Source organism: Narcine bancroftii, chromosome 10 (genome assembly GCF_036971445.1).
Source record: "Narcine bancroftii isolate sNarBan1 chromosome 10, sNarBan1.hap1, whole genome shotgun sequence".
NCBI lineage: Eukaryota > Metazoa > Chordata > Chondrichthyes > Torpediniformes > Narcinidae > Narcine > Narcine bancroftii.
This window is the reverse complement of record NC_091478.1, coordinates 64,911,920-64,931,306: the sequence shown is the minus strand read 5'-3', so window position 1 is coordinate 64,931,306 and position 19,387 is coordinate 64,911,920. Positions and strand designations below refer to the sequence as shown.

Here is a 19,387-nt window from a genome sequence, read left to right as displayed (position 1 = left end):
AAATTTTACTCTCTATCTATCTTGTTGAAACTGATTTCAAGCATATAGAAATTATTACTTCTTTAAAAGAGTTCACTTTTCTTGAATCATGGAAATCCATGTCAGTTTGCATTGATATTTAAAAAAATTTAATTCCTTTTTTTGCAGTGACTTGGAGTGGTCGTGGTTTGAACCTGAGATGCTTGTTACAAGTTCTGTTGACACCTACATTTATATTTGGGATGTGAAGTAAGTCGCGAGCTTTGGAAGTGTGTTTAAAAAAAACCCAGTGTGTAATCATTCCTGTTATCAGAAAGAAAGAAAACTTTTATTCTTGTTCTGAATTAGGAGCATGTTTGGGAAATCAATTCTACTCAGTAAAGTGCTGGATATGGAGTTCTATGCATTATATTGTTAGAAAGTAGTTTGTAATAAACCTGAGAGATGCATGAACTCAATGGTGTGGCAAAAGTAGGAAGATATGTGCTGGGGACTGCTTGGTGTCAAGGGCTAATGTAACATCTATAATCCTATTTAAAAGTGGGATTGAAGTGAGGGGATTGAAATTGTATTTTTGCTTCTCGCAAAACTTTTCTTAAAATCTACCTTTTTGATCAAAGTTTACCCTAATATTTTTCGATGGAATTAAATTTTATTTGACCATGCTTCTGCAAAGCTTCTTGAGATCTTTTTCTATAATGAAGATGCTATACAAATATAAATTGTTTGATTAGACCCTTTCACACTGGCACCTTATCCTAGCAATGAATGGCCACTGTGAACGCTCGCAAATTGGCACGCAGGTGTAAAATTACCCCGGGGATGGACTGCCTAGGTAGCGTATATCATCCCCGGGGTCATCTGATGCATGTGTGCTGATTAGCTCAGTGTGAAAGGGACATGGACTATCCAGGGACAAAGTAGTGACGTTTAATGACGTTTTTGCATGAGTGCAGGAATGTGAAGGAAACAAAAGATTAGAAGTAGATATAAACTTTGTATTATTTACTAAATCTTGATCAATGTATTATGATCTTGTATTTAAACAAAATGAATCATGCCTAAATATAACATAATTAAGCATTATTTTAGCCCCTATTATTGTGCCAACCTATATAAACCTTTATAAATTTATGAAGGATTGTGGGAAAGTGGTAGCGGCAATAAAACATTTGGGTGCACAATTTATTAAAGACCATGGGTAAGTCGCAGCGGGGATGAAGTACAAGCATGCACTGACATGATGAAGTGGTTACATACAACAATCAAGGATAGATAGATATGTCTGTGAGAGACGGAGTGAGGGAGGGGGAGAGAAAGAGAGAGAACAATGGCGGACCTGCCCTCTCAGAATTCCTTGCGGCAGAGAAAGGGCTATGTACATGGAGCACTCATGGAGGGGTTTCTCCGCCACACAGAATTCTGGGAGGGTAGGTGCACCATCGCTCGATGCGTAACTCAGACGTTAGTGGTGGAGGATAGGCACCCCTCTCCCTAGGCATGCCTGAAGGTAAGTGTGAAAGGATGCTGTGGTCCAGGTTAACAATGGTCCAGTGTGAACAGCAAAAACTTCTTTAAGTGGTTTATTGAATAGCCAATTTACAGGTTAGCTAGTGTGAAAAGGGCTATTATTTAGAAATTTAGTCTTTGTATTTCTCATTCTCAGGCTTCCATGCAGGCTGAAGATAATCTAACTTTTATATATAAAGTTAAGCTATGTCATGGTGCATTTGAATGTTGAACAAACACTACGTCACAGATTGAATTCCCATAACCAAATGTTTTTCCCTTTTTAGAGATACACGAAAGCCATCAGTATCATTGTCAGCTGTAGGTGAGTATTCTGCATGGGTGAACTAACAAAGTAGAGACATAAGAGGTGGTAAAATTTAAAAATGTGATTAAATTTGTTATGAAAGACACCACAAACCAAACCACCTTTGACTGTCCCTAATCAGTCCTTGCCTAAATGCAGGTAGATCTAACCTTACAGAATCTGCTTTCATAACTTGACTACCACGCTGGCCTATAGTTTCCTGGCTTGTCCTTGCAGTTCTCTGGCTTGTCCTTTGTTTTTCTTCAATCGGCTTCTCAACTTGTTTGCTACCATCAGTAATTTCTGTGTGTAACATTGAGATATTTCTATTATATTTATTTGATTTTTTAATCATTCTTGCTTTTGTTCTGAAACAACTTTTTAAGGTTGTGTGAAAAATTATTAGCTACAAAGAGAGAGGGTGTACTCACCAAAATGTGGTTGAAATTTGTTTTAAGAAATCTGATATTTGTACAAATTGGCAAATCAGAAAAGATGTTTGGATTCCCCAGATGATTGGTGCACACCTTCCACACCAGATTAGGCAGTGTGGGGGGGGAAAAAAAATCTTCAAAATATTTTCATCAGTAATATGGACATCATTGTGCAATGGCTAGTCTGTTTGAGGTTGATGCAATGGCCATGACATTGTTTCAAGGAAATTAAGGAGGAATATTTTGGTGTCTTGGATTAAAGAATGTCAATGAAGAAGAACTGTTTGTAATTTTGTTGTATACATGACTGGTTTAGCTTTTCCCATTTTCCACATTGTACAGCTGGTGCCTCTCAGGTGAAATGGAACAAAAAAAACTCTTGTTGCTTGGCAACTAGTCATGATGGAGATGTCCGAATCTGGGACAAACGGGTGAGTGGTGGAAAAGGTAAAAGTCCTGCTTTGAAGCTGTTGAGTTTGTGTGCATGAGCAGATCTATTTTGGAAAAAAACAGATTTTTTTTTAACATTTAATTTTCTTGAATAGCCTGCTCATAATTGATGGCGTGCACAAGTTCAATTAGTTTTTTTGGTTTAGCTCATAATTATATGGAGAGAAATCCAGAGCACAAAATTGATTGTTCTTAACTAATTTAGAACTTATAGTTTGAGTGCTTTTAAAATAGTAAAAGTCATTGCTTATTTTAAGGATATGAAATGTATATTAATTGTTGGAGCAGTGCACCCTTGGCCTTTTTCATCCCATTTTGGCATATCAAAGTGATTCATTCTCAAAGTAAACAATGGTTCAGATTGATAATATGACCAAAATATGGCTTTATATTCTCAAGCAAAAGCTTGTTTCCTATTGTTGAGTGTGTGAGCAGAAAAGAGACCCAAGAGTCAAAACAAGTAGCTGCTTTAGATCAAGCTTGTTGAAGATGTGGGGTTTTTAGTGGGCTTCATCCACTTTAATTCTAATCTATGTGCCATTGGGGGAAATGGTTCTTTCTTGCCTTGAATATATACTGCATATTTTTACATTAATGAATTAGAACAGGTATATAATGAACCAAATAAGTAAATAATGATTTGCCTAAAGATTGTGGTTTGAAGGGAACTGTAACAAACATTTGAAGAAATTGAACATTGAAACTGATTAAAAAGGTGGGGAGGGGGGAAGATTACTGGAGCTTTTTAATCATCATTCTACCTGTGATAGATTCATCTTTCTGTGATCTCATTGATAGAGTGACATTTTGCACAATCCTTGTTGAGAGAAAGTCCTCTCTTCACAATTAAGGTGCTCTCTGTCATGTGTGGCACAGCCAACATGCTAGATGGGATATAATCAGATAGAACTAGCAACTCAGAACTGGGCATCCATGAGATGTGAGCCATCAGCAGCAGTGTAAAGGTACATCACCATAATTAGAAACGTGGTCTAGCATAATCCCTGACTCTTCCACTACTCTTAAGCCAGAGGCTCAACTATGGATCAGTTAGGACAGCAGAAGCGTATTCCAGGAACAGCATCAGGCATAGTAGAGCTGCAACATAGATCAACTTACATGATAAATTTCAAAAACAGCATGCAATGGTCAGAGCTAAGTAATCTTGCGATGAACAGATAAGATCAAAGCATTGTGTTCCACCCAGACTAAGTCATGAATTGTAGATAGATGGTGGATAATTAAACAGTGAATTGAGGATGTCATGGAGATAAAATGCTACATAACCAGGGCTAACCAGAAACCAAGTGTTGGACGCAGAGGTCCTTGTACTTCTCAGAGGGAAGGTAACAGACCTCAATGACTACCGCCCAGTGGCACTGACCTGTGCCATCAAGAAATGCCTCAAGCATCTGATGACCAATGCATCAAAGCACACCTCCCTGAGACGCTGGACCCATTTCAATTTGCCTATTGACATGACTGTTTCATGGATGATGCTATAGGGTTGTCCCTCCACTCTGTCCTGTCTCAGCTGGAGAACGACATCTCTTACATCAGACTGCTGTTCATTGACTTCACCTCTGCGTTTAATACGATCATACCCCAGAGGCTCATGGAGAAGCTGTCCCTACTGGGAGTCAACACTTCTCTGTAACTAGATTTTGGACTTCCTAACTAACTGAGCACTTAACACACCTCAGGGCTGTGTCCTCAGCCCACTCTTATTCATGCTATTGACCCATGACTTCAATGCCAGATCCAGCTCCAAAAGAGTCATCAAGGTTGCAACTTGGCCTCATCAGCAACAACAACATTAGAGAGAAGAGATGGAAAATCTCGTGAAATAGTGTGCGAATAACAACCTGAGTCTCAGCATGGTCAAGACAAAAGAGATGATTATGGACTTCAAGAGGACCAGGGTCAACCACCTTCCACTACAGATTGATACTTCAGTAGGCGAGAGAATGGAAACCTCCAAGATCCTCAGAGTTCACTTAAGAAGTGACCTTTCCTGGACACAAAACATCTCCTCACTTGTCAGGAAGGCACAACCTGAGAAGATTGAGGTGGGCAAGGCTACCGGTCACAATCCTGAGAACTTTCTACAGGTGCTCTTTTGAGAGTATCCTGGCCAGCTGCTTCACAGTGTGGTACAGTTGCTGTATAGAGCATCAGATCGGAGGTCAATCCATAGGACCATAAGACAACAGAGAGGATCACTAGGGTCTTCCTCTCCCATCGATGAGATTTACTGGGATCGTTGTCAAAAGAGAGCTCCCAAAATCAGAATCCTTACCACCCTGTACACAGCATCTTTCATGTACTCCCTTTGGGAAAGAGATACAGGAGTACCAGAGCCAGAACCACCAGGCTGAAAAACAGTTTCTCCCTCAGGCAATGAACTGCTGAACAACTGATGAATTGCTCATACAAACCTTTCATGACTCAACTATTTATTTAACAATAATATTTATTTATCTTAATATTTGTATATAAGTACTGTGCATATGTATTGTTTGCAGCATGTAGCACCGAGAACTGGAGAATGTGGTTTCATTCGGTTGCACTTGTACAGTCGGATGATAAATAAACTTGAATTTCAAACAACTGACAGAAGAAGGCTTCTCTACCATCCCCATCACCAATGAGCGCTAAAGAAAAGACCATAATCAGCCAGAAGTGCAAAATAAATTGTCCATCTCCATTTCCTCCTCCTCATCATCATCACAGATTCACTCCCTATGATATGAAACAACTAAGAACAGTGATTTCAGCAGGGGCAACTGAACCAGACAACATTCCAGCTATAGTACTGATGATCTTCTCTCATTTCATCTCTAGCTAACTCGTTCCAGTACAGTTACAACTACGGCATCCACCTGAAAATCTGGAAAAATGCTCACATATGATCTGTTCATAAAAATCAGGACAAATTCAATCCAGCTAATAATTTTCATATCTGTTTGTTTTCAATCCTCAGCAAAATGATGAAGGTGTCATGAATAATGCACTCAATTAGCACTTGTTCACCATAATCTGTTCACGATGGCCAGTCTAAATTTAGTCAAAACTATTAAGTTCAAATCTCATGACATCCAATCATAACTTAAAGAACTGAATACCAGAGGGAAGATTGGAGTCAATACCCTTGAGATAAAGGCAGCATTTGATTGAATATTGCATCAAGATGCCATTGCGCAAATAAAATCAAGGTGCATTGAATGGAAGATGCTCAAGTTGTTCATATAATAGTATACATAAATTATGATGATTTTTGTGGTTGGGGATCAGTCATCCCAGATGCAAGACATCAAAGCAAGAGTTCCTAGGCCCACCAACTTTATAATCTTCATTGATGACCTTTCTTCCAGAATAAGATCTGAAAGGGAGGTGTTTACAAATGATTGCATCATGTTTAATTCCATTTGCAATTTCTTAGAAAATGCCTGCATGCAGCAAGACTTGAACAATATTCAGACTCAGGCTGATAAATGACGAGCAATATTCATGCCACAGAAGTCCCAGATGATAACTTTCTTTGACGAGTGAGTCTAATCACCTACTCTTGACATTCATTACTATTGCTGGGATATCGTTATCATTGATCAGGTGCCCTTCAAGTCCATGTACTGTATACAAATACCAATGCTACAAAAACAAGTCAGAAACTGGGTATCCTACGTCGAGTGACTCAACTCCTGATATGCCAGATACATGTCTGGACCATGATGGATAAACTCTCCACTTGCCTTGATGAATGGAGTACCAACTCGACATGCTCAACATTCAAAAGAAATCGGCATCCTTGATTGGCATCACATCAACCATACAAACCATTGATTCCCTCTACCACTGCTGCACAATGGCTGCAGTGTGTACTGTCTACAAAATTCACCCTGGTTACTTGTCCTGCATACATTGATTGCAGCTCTGAAATTCATGACCTTTGCCAACAAGAAGCATAAGGATGGCATGAGGACGCCACTTTCTGCCAATTCCCCTCCAATCTGCACATTGCCTTGACATGGAGACCTATCACTATTCCTTCAATGTTGCTGGGTCCCAATCTTGAAACTTCCCATGCAACAGCAATATGGAAATACCTTTGTCAGGAGGACTGCAGCAATTTAAAAAGGCAGCTCACTGCCACCATCTCAAGGGCAATTAGGGATAGCAATACATGCTGCACTTGCTCTTAAGGCCCAGATTCCAAAAATACATCTAATAAAAAAAAGTATTCAGTGTGGCGACCCCTCGCAGCCCCCCTCGGGGTGCCTCACAAAATGAAGGATGAACGCAATGATCCAGCAGGCTGCACGAGGCCCACAGCGCTGCCCTCCAATGGGCCATGACTAACGGAGCCCAACTGGCCTATCAAGGAAAGCGGATCACAAATCCCTCAATCAGTGCTGAGGGGCTTTGACCATACCCCTCATCTTGAGAATAAAAGCAGGGCTGTGAGCCCAATAAAGCTCAGTGTTAACTACTCAACTGAGGTTCATGTCGTTCTTTCTGGAAACAGCAAGTTCTTTTTGAGCTAACCTGCACACAGCTAACCTCTCCTGCACTATAGGCTCCGCAGAGCCATAGCTTGTAGCAGCCAGCTACAACAGCACTTTTCATGACTTCAGATGCCATGAAGCACAATGCAGAACTTTTTAAGTATAGTTACAGTGGAATTATAGACAATGTGGATATAATGAGGGCTCACATTGCCAGTGTTATAATTACCAGGTAATCTATTTTAATGTTGTTGATTGAAGGATAAATATTTTTAACACCTCTTTGGTCATCTTCATGTAAGACATGGGATCTTTCTCATCTATCCCTGAGGCCTTCATTTAAATGCCTTCAAAGTAAGTCGCCCATAACTTTCTGGAAATCCTCTGGAGTATCAGCATAGATTTCGTGTTCAAGTCTCTGGAAAAGAAGTGGAGTATAGAATTTTCTGATTCAGAGATGTGAGGAAAAAAATTAGTTAGCAAATTTGTTTTGGGATAAGGAATGCAAACAGCACATATCAACAATGCTGAATGAAGTGAAGAAGATGAACAAAAGGGATGAATACAATATACTACTTTTATATTGGGAAACTATGCTGTGTTCTGATCAAGCAGCTTCTCCAGAACAGAGAGAGAATGCAAGGAGAACATTAAAGAAATATTCCAAATCTGGAGAAAAGGATATATAAAAGTTCTATGATTTCTGCTTCAAACACAGTTACTTCAAACAAAATCCCCTCCACACTTTTTTCTAGAAACCGAGCACAGCAGTGGAATATATAGCAGCTCACTTGTCAAAAATTCATGGGTTGGACTGGCACCCAGAAAATGAACACATCTTTGCTACATCAAGCCAAGACAATTCAGTCAGGGTAAGTACTGGATTCCATAAGTCATTATGCTATATGATAAAATGGAGATACATGGTAACTTTTGATCCTCCTGATCTCTAGTTCTGGGATTACCGTCAGCCCCGGAAATACCTCAACATCCTCTCTTGTGAAGTACCAGTGTGGAAGGCTCGGTACACGGTAAGAAATGTTCCCAATTTGATGTTAATAGCTGAATTGTGGTTATCAGTTGTGCTCTCCCCTACTAATCTTGATTGATGTAGATTATATTTACTTTAATTGTATATGGAGCATATTGATAAACTTGCTTTAGATTTTGGTAATCAATGCTAAACTGTTAGGTATAAAATGATCATTCTAGTCACAGCAAATTAACATTGAGTCAGGTGAAGTATAAATTGATTGGAGAGTTTAATTAGGATTTTTTTTGGTTGCCCTTTTTGTACCTGGTTTTCAGTCTAATTGCACCACAATTTAGATAGTTGCTAGCTGTGATCACAGCTTTCCAGAGAACTCGTTTTATTCAAAAGCAGCTGAAAATATTTTTTTCTCATCTCTCTAATGAGAACAAGTTGCAATTAATACTTCCCTTTCATAACACAGCAGAAAGAACAACTTGTCACATTGCAGTGAATAAATGCAATGCCTTATTTTGTCCTTACATATGTTTCTTAAAGAGATTCCATCTGCATCCTAATAGGAATAACTCAATTAATTGGATAAAATTCACTGTTACTTTCCAATCCTAGATATTGAAATGGGTTCTGCATAATTATTCTTACACAATGTTGGAGAAACTGAGCAGATAAAACAGCTTAATTTATATCGCAAAGATAGCGATACATAACCACTGTTTGAGGAAAGAGGGTGGAGAACTGACAGAAAGGAGACATAGGGATAGGGAAGAGAGAGAATGGGAGTGGTGAGGGAGTGGATGTGGGCATAAGTGTGGCACTTCCTGCGGTCTCTGGCGAAGGTGCTAAGGGGGCAATAGTGGAAAGGGATGAGTGGTCAAAGGAGTCACGGAGGGAGCAATTCCTGTGGAAGGACCATTTTGTTGGTGAAGGAAATTGTGGAGGATATAGTATGTTGGATGAGAAGGTTAGGGGTGGGGGAGGGAGGTGAGGACAAGGGGAACCCCGTTCATGTTGCATATAAGGGCAGAGAGAGCCAGGGCAGATGTGCGGGATATGGAGAAGATTGAGTAAGGGCTCCCTCTGTGACTCCCTCATCCACTCATCCCTTCCCACGAATAACCCCCTTGACACCAATGCCTGTGACTGCAGGAAGTGCCGCAATTACACTCACACCTTCTCCCTCACCACCATTTGGGGCCCCAAACAGTTGTTCCAAGTGAAACAAAATGTCACTTGTGAATTTGCGAGGGCCATCTACTGCAACTGCTGCTCCCATTGTGACATTCTCTACATCAGAGAGACTGGATGCAGACTGGGTAATTGCTTCGCAGAGCACCTTCAGTCTGTCCGCATCAGTGACAATGGCTAACCATTTCAATTCTGCGCCCCACCTGCATGCTGATATGTCCACAGCCTCATTCTCTGCCAAACCAAGGACACCTGTAAATTGGAGGAGCAATACCTAAAATTCCATCTGTGCACTCTATAACCAAATGGAATTAACATCGACTTCTCCAGTTTCTTCTAGACCATTCCCCATTCTCCCTCTCTTCTCTTTCTCCTTTCCTCCAGTTCTCCACCCCCTTCCCTCACCATTCAGAGAACTATCCCGCCCACACCCTCCCCCCCCCACCATTTTCTCTTGTGCGCTTTCTCTCCTTTATCCACCTATCACTTCTTGCCTGTGGGTCTGTGCTCCTCCCCCCACCATTTTATTCAGAAGGCTGCCGACATTTTACTCGTACATTGATAAAGGACTCAGGCCTGAAATCTTTATGTATCTTTAGCTTTGCTATATAAAATATGCTGTTTGACCTGCTGAATTTCTCCAGCAATGTGTTTTACTATAATCACAGAATTTGCAGACTTTTGTGTTTCACTCCTTTTATCTTAGAAATAAATGTAGTTTATGGTATTAAAAGTTGCATTCAAATTGTTTTTTTTTGCTTGACAGCCTTTCACAAATGGTTTGGTAACGGTGATGGTGCCACAGTTACGTCGTGGTGAGAACAGCCTTCTACTCTGGAATATATTGGATTTAAATGTTCCAGTCCATACCTTTGTTGGTCATGATGATGTGGTACTAGAATTTCAGTGGCGTAAACAGATGGAAGGTAAGAGCTCCAAGGCAAAAACAATCTTTTAAATGAGATCCAGATTTATCGAATCCATAAAATAATTTGTTGTCTTATTATTAACTGTTAACTCTCCCTCTCTCTGTCCTCTATCGTCTCCCTCTGTAAGTCTCTAATTTATTGTTGAACTTGGAGGGATCTTAGTATTCAGTACAGCATTAAAGTATTCAGCACTTGTGTATCTGCTGATGACATTTCTCTTTTGACTCCTGTACTACTCTTCTGCTATCAGACTACTCCAATGCTCAGTGTTGGATAAGCTGTAGGTTCCCCAAACTAAATCTAGGGAAGACCTATTTTTTAATCATTTGCCACAAATCCAGTACCCTCACCCAAAATTCGCACAAAATGACAAAAATATTTTGCCAGTATGGCAACGTTTGCTCAGTCAGAAACAACATTTATGTTTCTGATGATTGACCTTTATGCAGTAATCCCCTTCTCAAGAGCTTGTTCACTTCCTTTAGATCTTGCTGAATTGTTAATGTTCTCCATCACAATGATTGCCTGATTTCAGATGTGCTATTCCAGTAAAACTGGCCTTAATTTTATCCTCTATTCTGTTTACTTATGGCAGATTTAGTCCTCTCCTCAGTTAAATTCAGCACTTCAGATTTAATAACTCCCTTTTTGTACTTAAATATGTCACCATCCCAGCAATTTCCTATAATGCCTCTTTAAACTGTTCTTTATTTTGACTTTATTTGGTACATTGCCACCTCTCTTGAGTTAGTACTTCTGTTCTAATGACCATTATGCAAGTAATTGCAACAATAGAATTATCTGCCTAAAATCTATTACCTCTCCACCTCTCTTTTATTGCAGCCCACTTTGTCTAGGTTTTTAGCTATTTCTTTAATATACATCACAAAATCAGAAGGATCCTCCCATGAGCAGACTAACAGGTTATCTTTAACATTCAGAGAGCTGTGGAGAGTGCTCAATTACAGAGCAATGGAAAAAAAAGATCAATTAGCACCAAGCAAGGGCATCATGAGAGCACAGTTAAGGTGTTCATTCAGGAGACTGATGACTATAGGGAAGAAACTGCCTTTAAACAAATTTGAGTGTGCTTTTACACACTTCCCTTCTCCCATATGGGAAGAAGGAGAAGAGAATGTGTCCAAGGTATGATGGGCTCTTCAAGATGATGGCTGCCTTTCCCAGGTAATGGGAGATGTAGATGGAGTCCATGGAGAGCAGGGAAGTTTGTGTTATGTTCCAAGCTGAATTCACTACTTACTGCAGCTTTTGCTCCTGAGCCAAGCAGCTCCCATTATCATGCATTCATATATCCAGCAAGTATGCTTTCAATGTATTTAATGTAGAAGTTGTTGAGGGACAAGGAGTACATGCTAATCTTCCTTAATCGATCTGAACTTGCATTGGGGTAAAAGTAATGATCTTGAATGTGCAGTTTTATTGATTTAAACTTTAAGCATTGTGCTTCCTGTGTGCAAGCATTATGCTGAGTGTTCTATTTATCTTGTTTTTTTTTGCTATTTCTTTCATAGTCTTGGAGCTGCATTGAATATTTTAGTTGGATATGGAGGCAAAATATATATTAACTCTGATTTGCGCTTTCTTGTAGATATGAAGGACTATCAGCTGGTTACCTGGTCACGTGACCAGACACTGCGGATGTGGCGGATTGATATGCAATCACACAAGGTAAGTGGTTTCTCTCATAATCAAGTAGTGCAAGTTGATACAACGCGTAGCTGCCACCTTGCCTTAATTGTAACCATTCCATTATCATAATATTAGGGTAATAATTGGCAACCTTCATTATCTAATGCATTCAGAAATGAGTTCTAAGAAGGTTAAGGGCTATGTTTAGTTTTCTTAAATGGCAAGATTTACATGTAGATTTTGATTTTATCTTGCATGTCAATGCTTGACTAGAGGAAATAAATCATGGGTTACCAATAGGTGATTACATTGCATTCTGCATTCAATGGGCTAGATCGCACATAAAGTTTATTTAATATTTGCAGTGTAATGATAAATTTAGGCACTGTTGATAGTTTATATGAGGGGAATTCTGAGTGATCATGCCTATTAAAATTTTCCTCATGGGCCTAGGCGAGGTCTAATTGTTGATGGAGTAGCATCATGTTCAGCTTTGTCTTTAATGGGTTCGCTAGTTATTTGTAGTTTCTAGACCTATTCCAGACTTGAGTATGATCTAGTCAGAGACAATAGAATGCTACGTTGTAGAAAATGCTATCTTTCAAATGAAATAATAAACTGTAAAACATACAATATTACATGACACTACTTTGAATTATTTTAGCTGTCTTGTCCAAAGTTCATTCTACAGAAAATATCTGGTCATTATTACATAGTTGTTTTAGGGGTTTGCCCTTAGCTAGTAATTGTAATGGTGGCAGATGGTGGATTGGCAAGCTTTAGCTGTGTGGCATTTGCAGTGTGGAGCCTAGAGTCATTTGTTTTACTTGTTGAGTCATCAATGCTAACTTCAGCAGCATGATGTTTTGATCAGCTATTTTGTTCCAGCTCTGTGCAAATGACATGTTGGATGGCGATGAGTTAACTGATGGTGTTTCCCTGCTCCCAGAGACAGATAAAGCCATTCATTCACAGGATACAGATCCTCATCCAACATTAAGTCATGTAAATGAGGAGGATGAAGGTAAGATTAATTTCTAATTGGACTTTTATATACTGAGCTAATTTCTGTGAACCACTATAGGAAAGGAAAATGGGTTAGAGACCAAAAATTGCCTGAAGATGTTTAATTAAAGTGATAAAAATTTAAAAAGCTTGTAAACGGTATATCTTCATTCAATTCCAATTTGTCTTGATTTACAAGTACAATATGTGCCATTGTTCAGTTCTTATTCAGATGTGTCCTTTGTAAACCATCATTTGGAAATCCAAGTCTGTTGCCTTGTTAAGGAAGGGTAGCAGCATGGGGAATTAATTATATTAATTTGCTTTACTGAATCCTCTAGTTTGCTGTCTTGAGTCCAGCTCTGGTTGCTGGTGAATGGCTGTGTATTGCTGAGGAAAAAATACCAACCAACCTATGCATCATCATTGAATCTGAATAGGTTTTGACTAATTTCTACATGTAGCTGTGATGTCAGCCTTTGAATAACCACTATGTATATACTGCATTCATTTTGTAATAGTTGTTAGGAAACTGAGAAATCAGTATGACTATGAACAATGGTCATTTTTGAATTTCATAATCTATGTTATAAACTTAAATTAGAGAGGGGGTAAAATGCTGATCAACCCACATATCTTTTCAGCCTTGCTGTAGTCAAAAGCTTTTTGGTTCAGGACAATTTGATACTTTAAAGATTATTTGAAAGATAAATTTAAAAAAAAAGAACTTCAAGTTGGACAACTGTAGATATTTTGTTTTTTCATCATGTTCTGAGTAAATTTCCATTTGTAATATGCACTTAGCAGATTGGTCTATACTGGGTATTTGTTTCTGTTTCTGTTTCTTGTGATATATATGCTTTACTTGCAAACATGTGTAGTAGGAGTATTTTAGGAATGCACCTACAGAATTTCCATAGAAATGTATTTGGGCTACATGCTTTAGGAGTTGATTCTTTTTGTTAATTTCTGATTAAGCAACAGGTCTTGCTCACATCTTTCTTCCCTCTGCATTTTATGAGATATAATTGCATTTGATGTAGTTGATCACTATTTTTGTTTTCCACCCACCTATTAGTATTACTTTAATTAGTTACATTCATGGCTTGGACTAAAGTAACTCTCCCTATCCATTTGCCTTCAGCACTGAGAGAAGATTTTCATAATCATGCAACCATCAGTTCTAAACCAGATTACCTTGGACTACCACAGACGCTCCAACAAGAATTCTCATTGGTTAATCTGCAAATCCGCAATGTGATGATAGATGAGGTATGATTGAAAGCTTTAATTAATTGCAGTAATAATTGGGCTGGACTTCCTCTGCTCTTCTCAAGCCCAAACTGACCTCAAGAAATATTTCTTAAAATGTTATGCAAGAGAATATCTATTTTAAAGAAGTTGAAAGTTTTGCTTTTTGTATTTTCTTTCTATTCTGAAATCTACGTTAATAGTACAAAATAAATAAATAATAACAAAATTTTTGAATATAAACAGAAGTACAGGTACTCCCCGATCTATGACTATAATTGTGACTGAAGGTTCAGTCGTATCTCGAAATTGTCGAAAGTCAGAATTTTGCCTGCGCGCGTGGAATACTGAAGTCTTAAAGCAAACTTTAATCAAATATTGTATTTGACAAACTATGATAGGGATACAGGGCATGTAAGAGCCAAAATGTGCATACTTAACCTTGTTAGTTGGTATCCCAGGTTCATAGGTTGGGTGTGGCCATCTTGATTCCTGTGCGCAAGCCTTCAGTTGGTGCATGCGCGGTGGGTGCGTGTATTGGAGTTTGGTTGGCGCATGCGTGAATGTTAAGGGGCTGGACGATATTGAATTTGTGCCCTTAACTCTCATGCATGCGCCAATCGAAGTCCAATATATGAACCTACCGCACATGCACCAACCGAACTCTAATACACGAGCCCTCCGCTTATGCGCCAACTGAAGGCTTGCGCACAGGAATCAAGATGACCGCACCCAGCCTATGGATCCCAGGATGGTGACTAACAAGGACGCACATTTTGGATCTTACATGCCCTGTATTCCTGCTATAGTTTGTCAAATACAACATGAAACATTATATATTTTTAAAAAATTCAGTCATATGTGCAGAAGGACATAAGTTGTGTAGGTCGCAAGTTGGGGAGTACCTGTAATTATCAACACTGACTTAAATGTATTTATACCCAATTACACATGGTTTCTTTTACCAAAACTATTATTTCAGAATGCCTCATCCTTTTTTAAAAAAGTCAGTTGGGTTCCCTCTATATTGCTGAATCATTAACTATTTTATTAAGAATAATCATTTTGATTTATTGTTCCCCAATTGGCTTCTAGAAATAAATACATTTAAGATGCCGTACAGTTGTGTATATGTATTTGGACTCATTCAAGTACTGAGTTGTTGTTGAACTTGTATTTTTACTTCCAAGTTTTAATTTAAAAAAAAAATCATGGTGTAAGGTGAAATGCAGTTTGGAGATGAGTTCAACAAAAATTAAATTTGTCCTGAGCATCTTTTGGATCATTATGATTTTGATCTTTGTTTCTGTTTTTGCTTGGCAAATAATTCCAGTGTTCCAATGCTTTTTTGTGGAATAGATGGATGCTATAAATCGAAATTGCAAAGTCTCAGTGCATTGCGGTAATCTACGAGTGAAGATGGTTGTGATATTTCCAGTACAGTACCCGAACAATGCTGCCCCAACTTTCCAGTTCATTAATCCAACCACTATAAGTTCCATCATGAGGACTAAACTCCTTAAGGTATGCTTAGCCCAGGTGAATATTGATTTTTTTCATGGGAACAAGCTGTCGACTTTTCTACTATCCCCTCCATCACTTTTAAATGAGAATAGAACATTTTTGAAAATCAAATTCAATGGTGAGGTTCTGTCAGCTTTTTCTGATGGATTAGTTGTTGATTAAGCACTCCTGATGTTCTGTCACTGTAAACAGATTAATTTGTTTTCTTGATCTCTGCAATTTATCACTTTATCTGGAATTTTGCTGTGCAGAAATTGACTGCTTTTGATAATTGATTGCATAGGAAATGTTCTTGACCAGATGATAATGGGCTATGTAAATGCATGCTGGTGTATATGCCTAATTTTATATCACTGTGCGTGAATTAAAGCGATTGAGATGGTATATCTGTTATCAGTTTCATATATTGGTGCTGGCGGTGACCACCGCCAGTGGGCTGATATCGCCTCAAACCGTGCATCTTGGCGCCTCACAGTTCAGCGGGCAGCAACCTCCTTTGAAGAAGACCGCAGAGCCTACCTCACTGACAAAAGACAAAGGAGGAAAAACCCAACACCCAACCCCAACCAGCCAATTTTCCCCTGCAACCGCTGCAACCGTGTCTGCCTGTCCTGCATCGGACTTGTCAGCCACAAACGAGCCTGCAGCTGACGTGGACTTTTACCCCTCCTTAAATCTTCGTCCGCGAAGCCAAGCCAAAGATATTGGTACTTCAAACTGTTTGTATAATGTTTATCGTATTTGCCTGTACCATTTTTCTGTTTATTTTTTTCACTGCTAGTGATGACTAAGGTGAGTATTTTGTGTCTCTGTTGAACTACACTCCAAATTGTGCTGTCTATAATGGTGGGTTTGTCTTTTACCTGGTAGGCGTGATCTCTGCAGTCCTTTGTGAATTTCACAAACCCTTCCATTTTTGCTGCAGATTCTGAAGGACACATCTCTCCAGAAGGTAAAGCGAAATCAGAGCTGCTTGGAACCCTGTCTACGCCAGCTGGTATCTAGCCTGGAAGGCATTGTGGTCAGAGCACTTTTTATTATTGTTCATTTCTGAATGGCAGATAAAATTCAATAATAATTTCAAATTCAAAGTAGCTGTTTGCATTTGTGCATGAGATGAAATGAAAAATCTTACCCCTGAATTGGATCCAAAATTTAATTATTGTAATAATTCAGTTCTGTGAAGTTCGTGAATTTTATTGCCTTATCTATTAGAAGAATTGCACCTGGTAAAAAAATTCTGTCTACCTGCTCTCACAATATTAATGTTTGCAAAATAATTTATTTGGTTTTTTTGCCACCTCTGGTATTCTTCCCCTGTTTGACATCAAGGTTTTTGGAATTGTGTGTAATTAATACTTGCTAATTTTATCGGTGACAGAAAACTTGAAGGGGAAGGTAATTTATATTGTCAGCATGCAAATAAAAAAAAATTGGGTTGACAGGCAGGATATATTAGTCTTGGTGTTCTGGAGGACAAGAAATGCCAAATGGCAGACCAGAAACAAAACATTTGGTTCTTGCAACTGTCGACTTCCTATGTCTACAACTGTATGATTGTGTACAGTTGTTGCATATAAAACTCTATGGGGCAAAGCCGTAAATGAAAATCATTTACATATTAAGAGTTATAAAAGCATGTTCAAGTCAAAGCTTCATAGAGAAAATAGCTATCAGTGATCAAGAAAATGCAATTTCTGTTGACAACTTAAACTCACACATTTTTGTATTCAGGTATTTTATTTCAAATTGGCAGGTTTAGGTTGATAAAAACCAAATGCATCTGCTTGGAATGGTCGGTAGAATATGGATTTCCACCTTTTTTTGTGTTTTTGCTGAGTTCATGTAAAGAAGGAAACTATCATCCTCAAATTAATTGAACTCACTTAGCATTAACATTGTCCATGAAATTTCCTTGGATTATCTGCACTGGACAAAATGCATCCAAATTAATAAAAAAATATTTTCTAAGTACACTCTCTCATGGCGAACCGGCCCCGTGTGTAATGCCACGTGGCGGGGCAGCCATGGGAAGATGGCGCTGTCAGGCTTTCTCCCTGCCTCAAATCTCCTGCCCAGTGCACGCCTGGGGCAGCGATTATGATGTCACAATGCATGAGGTGACTGAGCTCATGCTGTTCTTAAAAGGGCGCTTGGTGAATTTGAATAAAAACAGTCACTGATGACTTACAATGTGGTGGCTGACTCTTTCTTGGCTGAGTCCAGCACTACATTGGTGACCCCATTGAGCCTAGACGCCTCTCTGTTCTCAAGAGCATGGATCCAACAAAGATCAAACCCGTTGCCATTCTGGACCCATCGTTCGCGTACGTGTTTCGGGCAGGTGGAGGTGCAGTTTCAACTGAGGAACATTTCAGCAGATGCCACAATGTTCTACCACATCGTGAGCGTGCTGGACAAAGAAATGGCAGCCAGGGTGGACGATCTAATACACAACCCACTGGCCGAGGGTAAATATCCTGCCCTCAAGAACCTGTTCTTTGGCACTTTTGGGCTCCCCTCAGCAAGCGTGCCTCCAGGCACCTGTACCTTGACGAGCTTGGGGACCGCACACCATCAGCCCTAATGGATGAGATGCTGGCGCTGGCAGAGGATCACAAACCTTGTTTCCTATTCCGTCAGATCTTCCTCGAGCAGATGCCCGGGGACATCCAACTACACCTGGTGGATGAGGACTTCACGGATCCACGCCGAGCAGACACCCTCTGGCGCACCAAGAGGGAGAATGAAGCAGCCCTCAGTCAGGTTGTGCGACCAAGAGCCAGCGGCTGCAACACTCCCCAAGCACAAGCTGGTGGGGCACCATTCCACCTGGTGCTTTTACCATCAGCGCTGGGGAGCACAAGTTCATAAGTGCCGACAACCGAGTGACTACCAGGAGAAATGACCTGGCCAGCCACCGTTGATGGCTTTGACAGCTGGCCACGTGGACAGCCTTCTTCACATTACCGACAATCCACCGGCCGACGTTACCTGGTGGACACAGGAGTGGAGCTGAGCGTCCTGCCCCCCACTGCCCTCGAGACACGCATCCGATCTCATGGTCCCACCCTGCGGGCAGCCAATGGTTCTGCCATCAAGACCTTCGGTACCCGCAGGACTCAGATCCAGATCAGGAAAGAGAAATTCCACTGGAAGTTTGTGTTGGCCTCAGTGGGTACTGGGTTGTCAGGGGCCGACTTCTTGAGGGCTCACGGACTGTTGGTCAACATGAAGGGCAAGAGGCTGGTCAACGCTCCCACCTTTAATTCGGTGCTCCTGGACGCCATGAACGCCTGCAGGCCCAAGATCGCCGCTATCGCCACTTCCAGGGATGAGTATTCGAACATACTCCATGAGTTCCCCGCCATCCTTCAACCACAATTCAGCGCCACCAGCAAGGGGAATATCACCATATCTCCATGCAGGGCCCCTCGCTGCATGCCAAGCCCAGACGACTTCCGCTCAAGAAGCTGCAGCTGGCAAAGGAGGAATTTTCCCGGCTGCAGGAGTTGGGGATCATCCGTCGCTCAGACAACGTCTAGCATCCCCTCTCCACATGGTCCCCAAATCCTCCGGGGGCTGGAGATCCTGCGGCGATTACCAGTGTTTGAACGACACGACCCCACCGGACAGGTACCCAGTTCCACACATTCAAGACTTCTTGG

The 19,387-nt window shown here is 40.2% G+C and overlaps 1 protein-coding gene across 8 annotated transcripts in view; it reads left to right on the top strand.

Moving 5' to 3' along the window:
• The window catches only part of wdr59 (WD repeat domain 59), a 77,617-nt gene that overhangs the window by 10,422 nt on the left and 47,808 nt on the right, over positions 1-19,387 (top strand). For all 8 annotated transcript variants that reach the window (XR_011345675.1, XM_069901123.1, XM_069901122.1 and 5 more), the window contains exons 5-15: positions 148-228; positions 1,776-1,813; positions 2,572-2,660; positions 7,940-8,056; positions 8,138-8,215; positions 10,127-10,286; positions 11,899-11,978; positions 12,828-12,963; positions 14,089-14,216; positions 15,555-15,719; positions 16,645-16,740. Coding sequence is in view for 7 of the 8 variants with exons in the window: in XM_069901123.1 (XP_069757224.1) it covers positions 148-228; positions 1,776-1,813; positions 2,572-2,660; positions 7,940-8,056; positions 8,138-8,215; positions 10,127-10,286; positions 11,899-11,978; positions 12,828-12,963; positions 14,089-14,216; positions 15,555-15,719; positions 16,645-16,740 (1,168 nt within the window). In the remaining variant the exon portion in view is untranslated. The remainder of the gene's footprint in view (positions 1-147; positions 229-1,775; positions 1,814-2,571; positions 2,661-7,939; positions 8,057-8,137; positions 8,216-10,126; positions 10,287-11,898; positions 11,979-12,827; positions 12,964-14,088; positions 14,217-15,554; positions 15,720-16,644; positions 16,741-19,387) is intronic.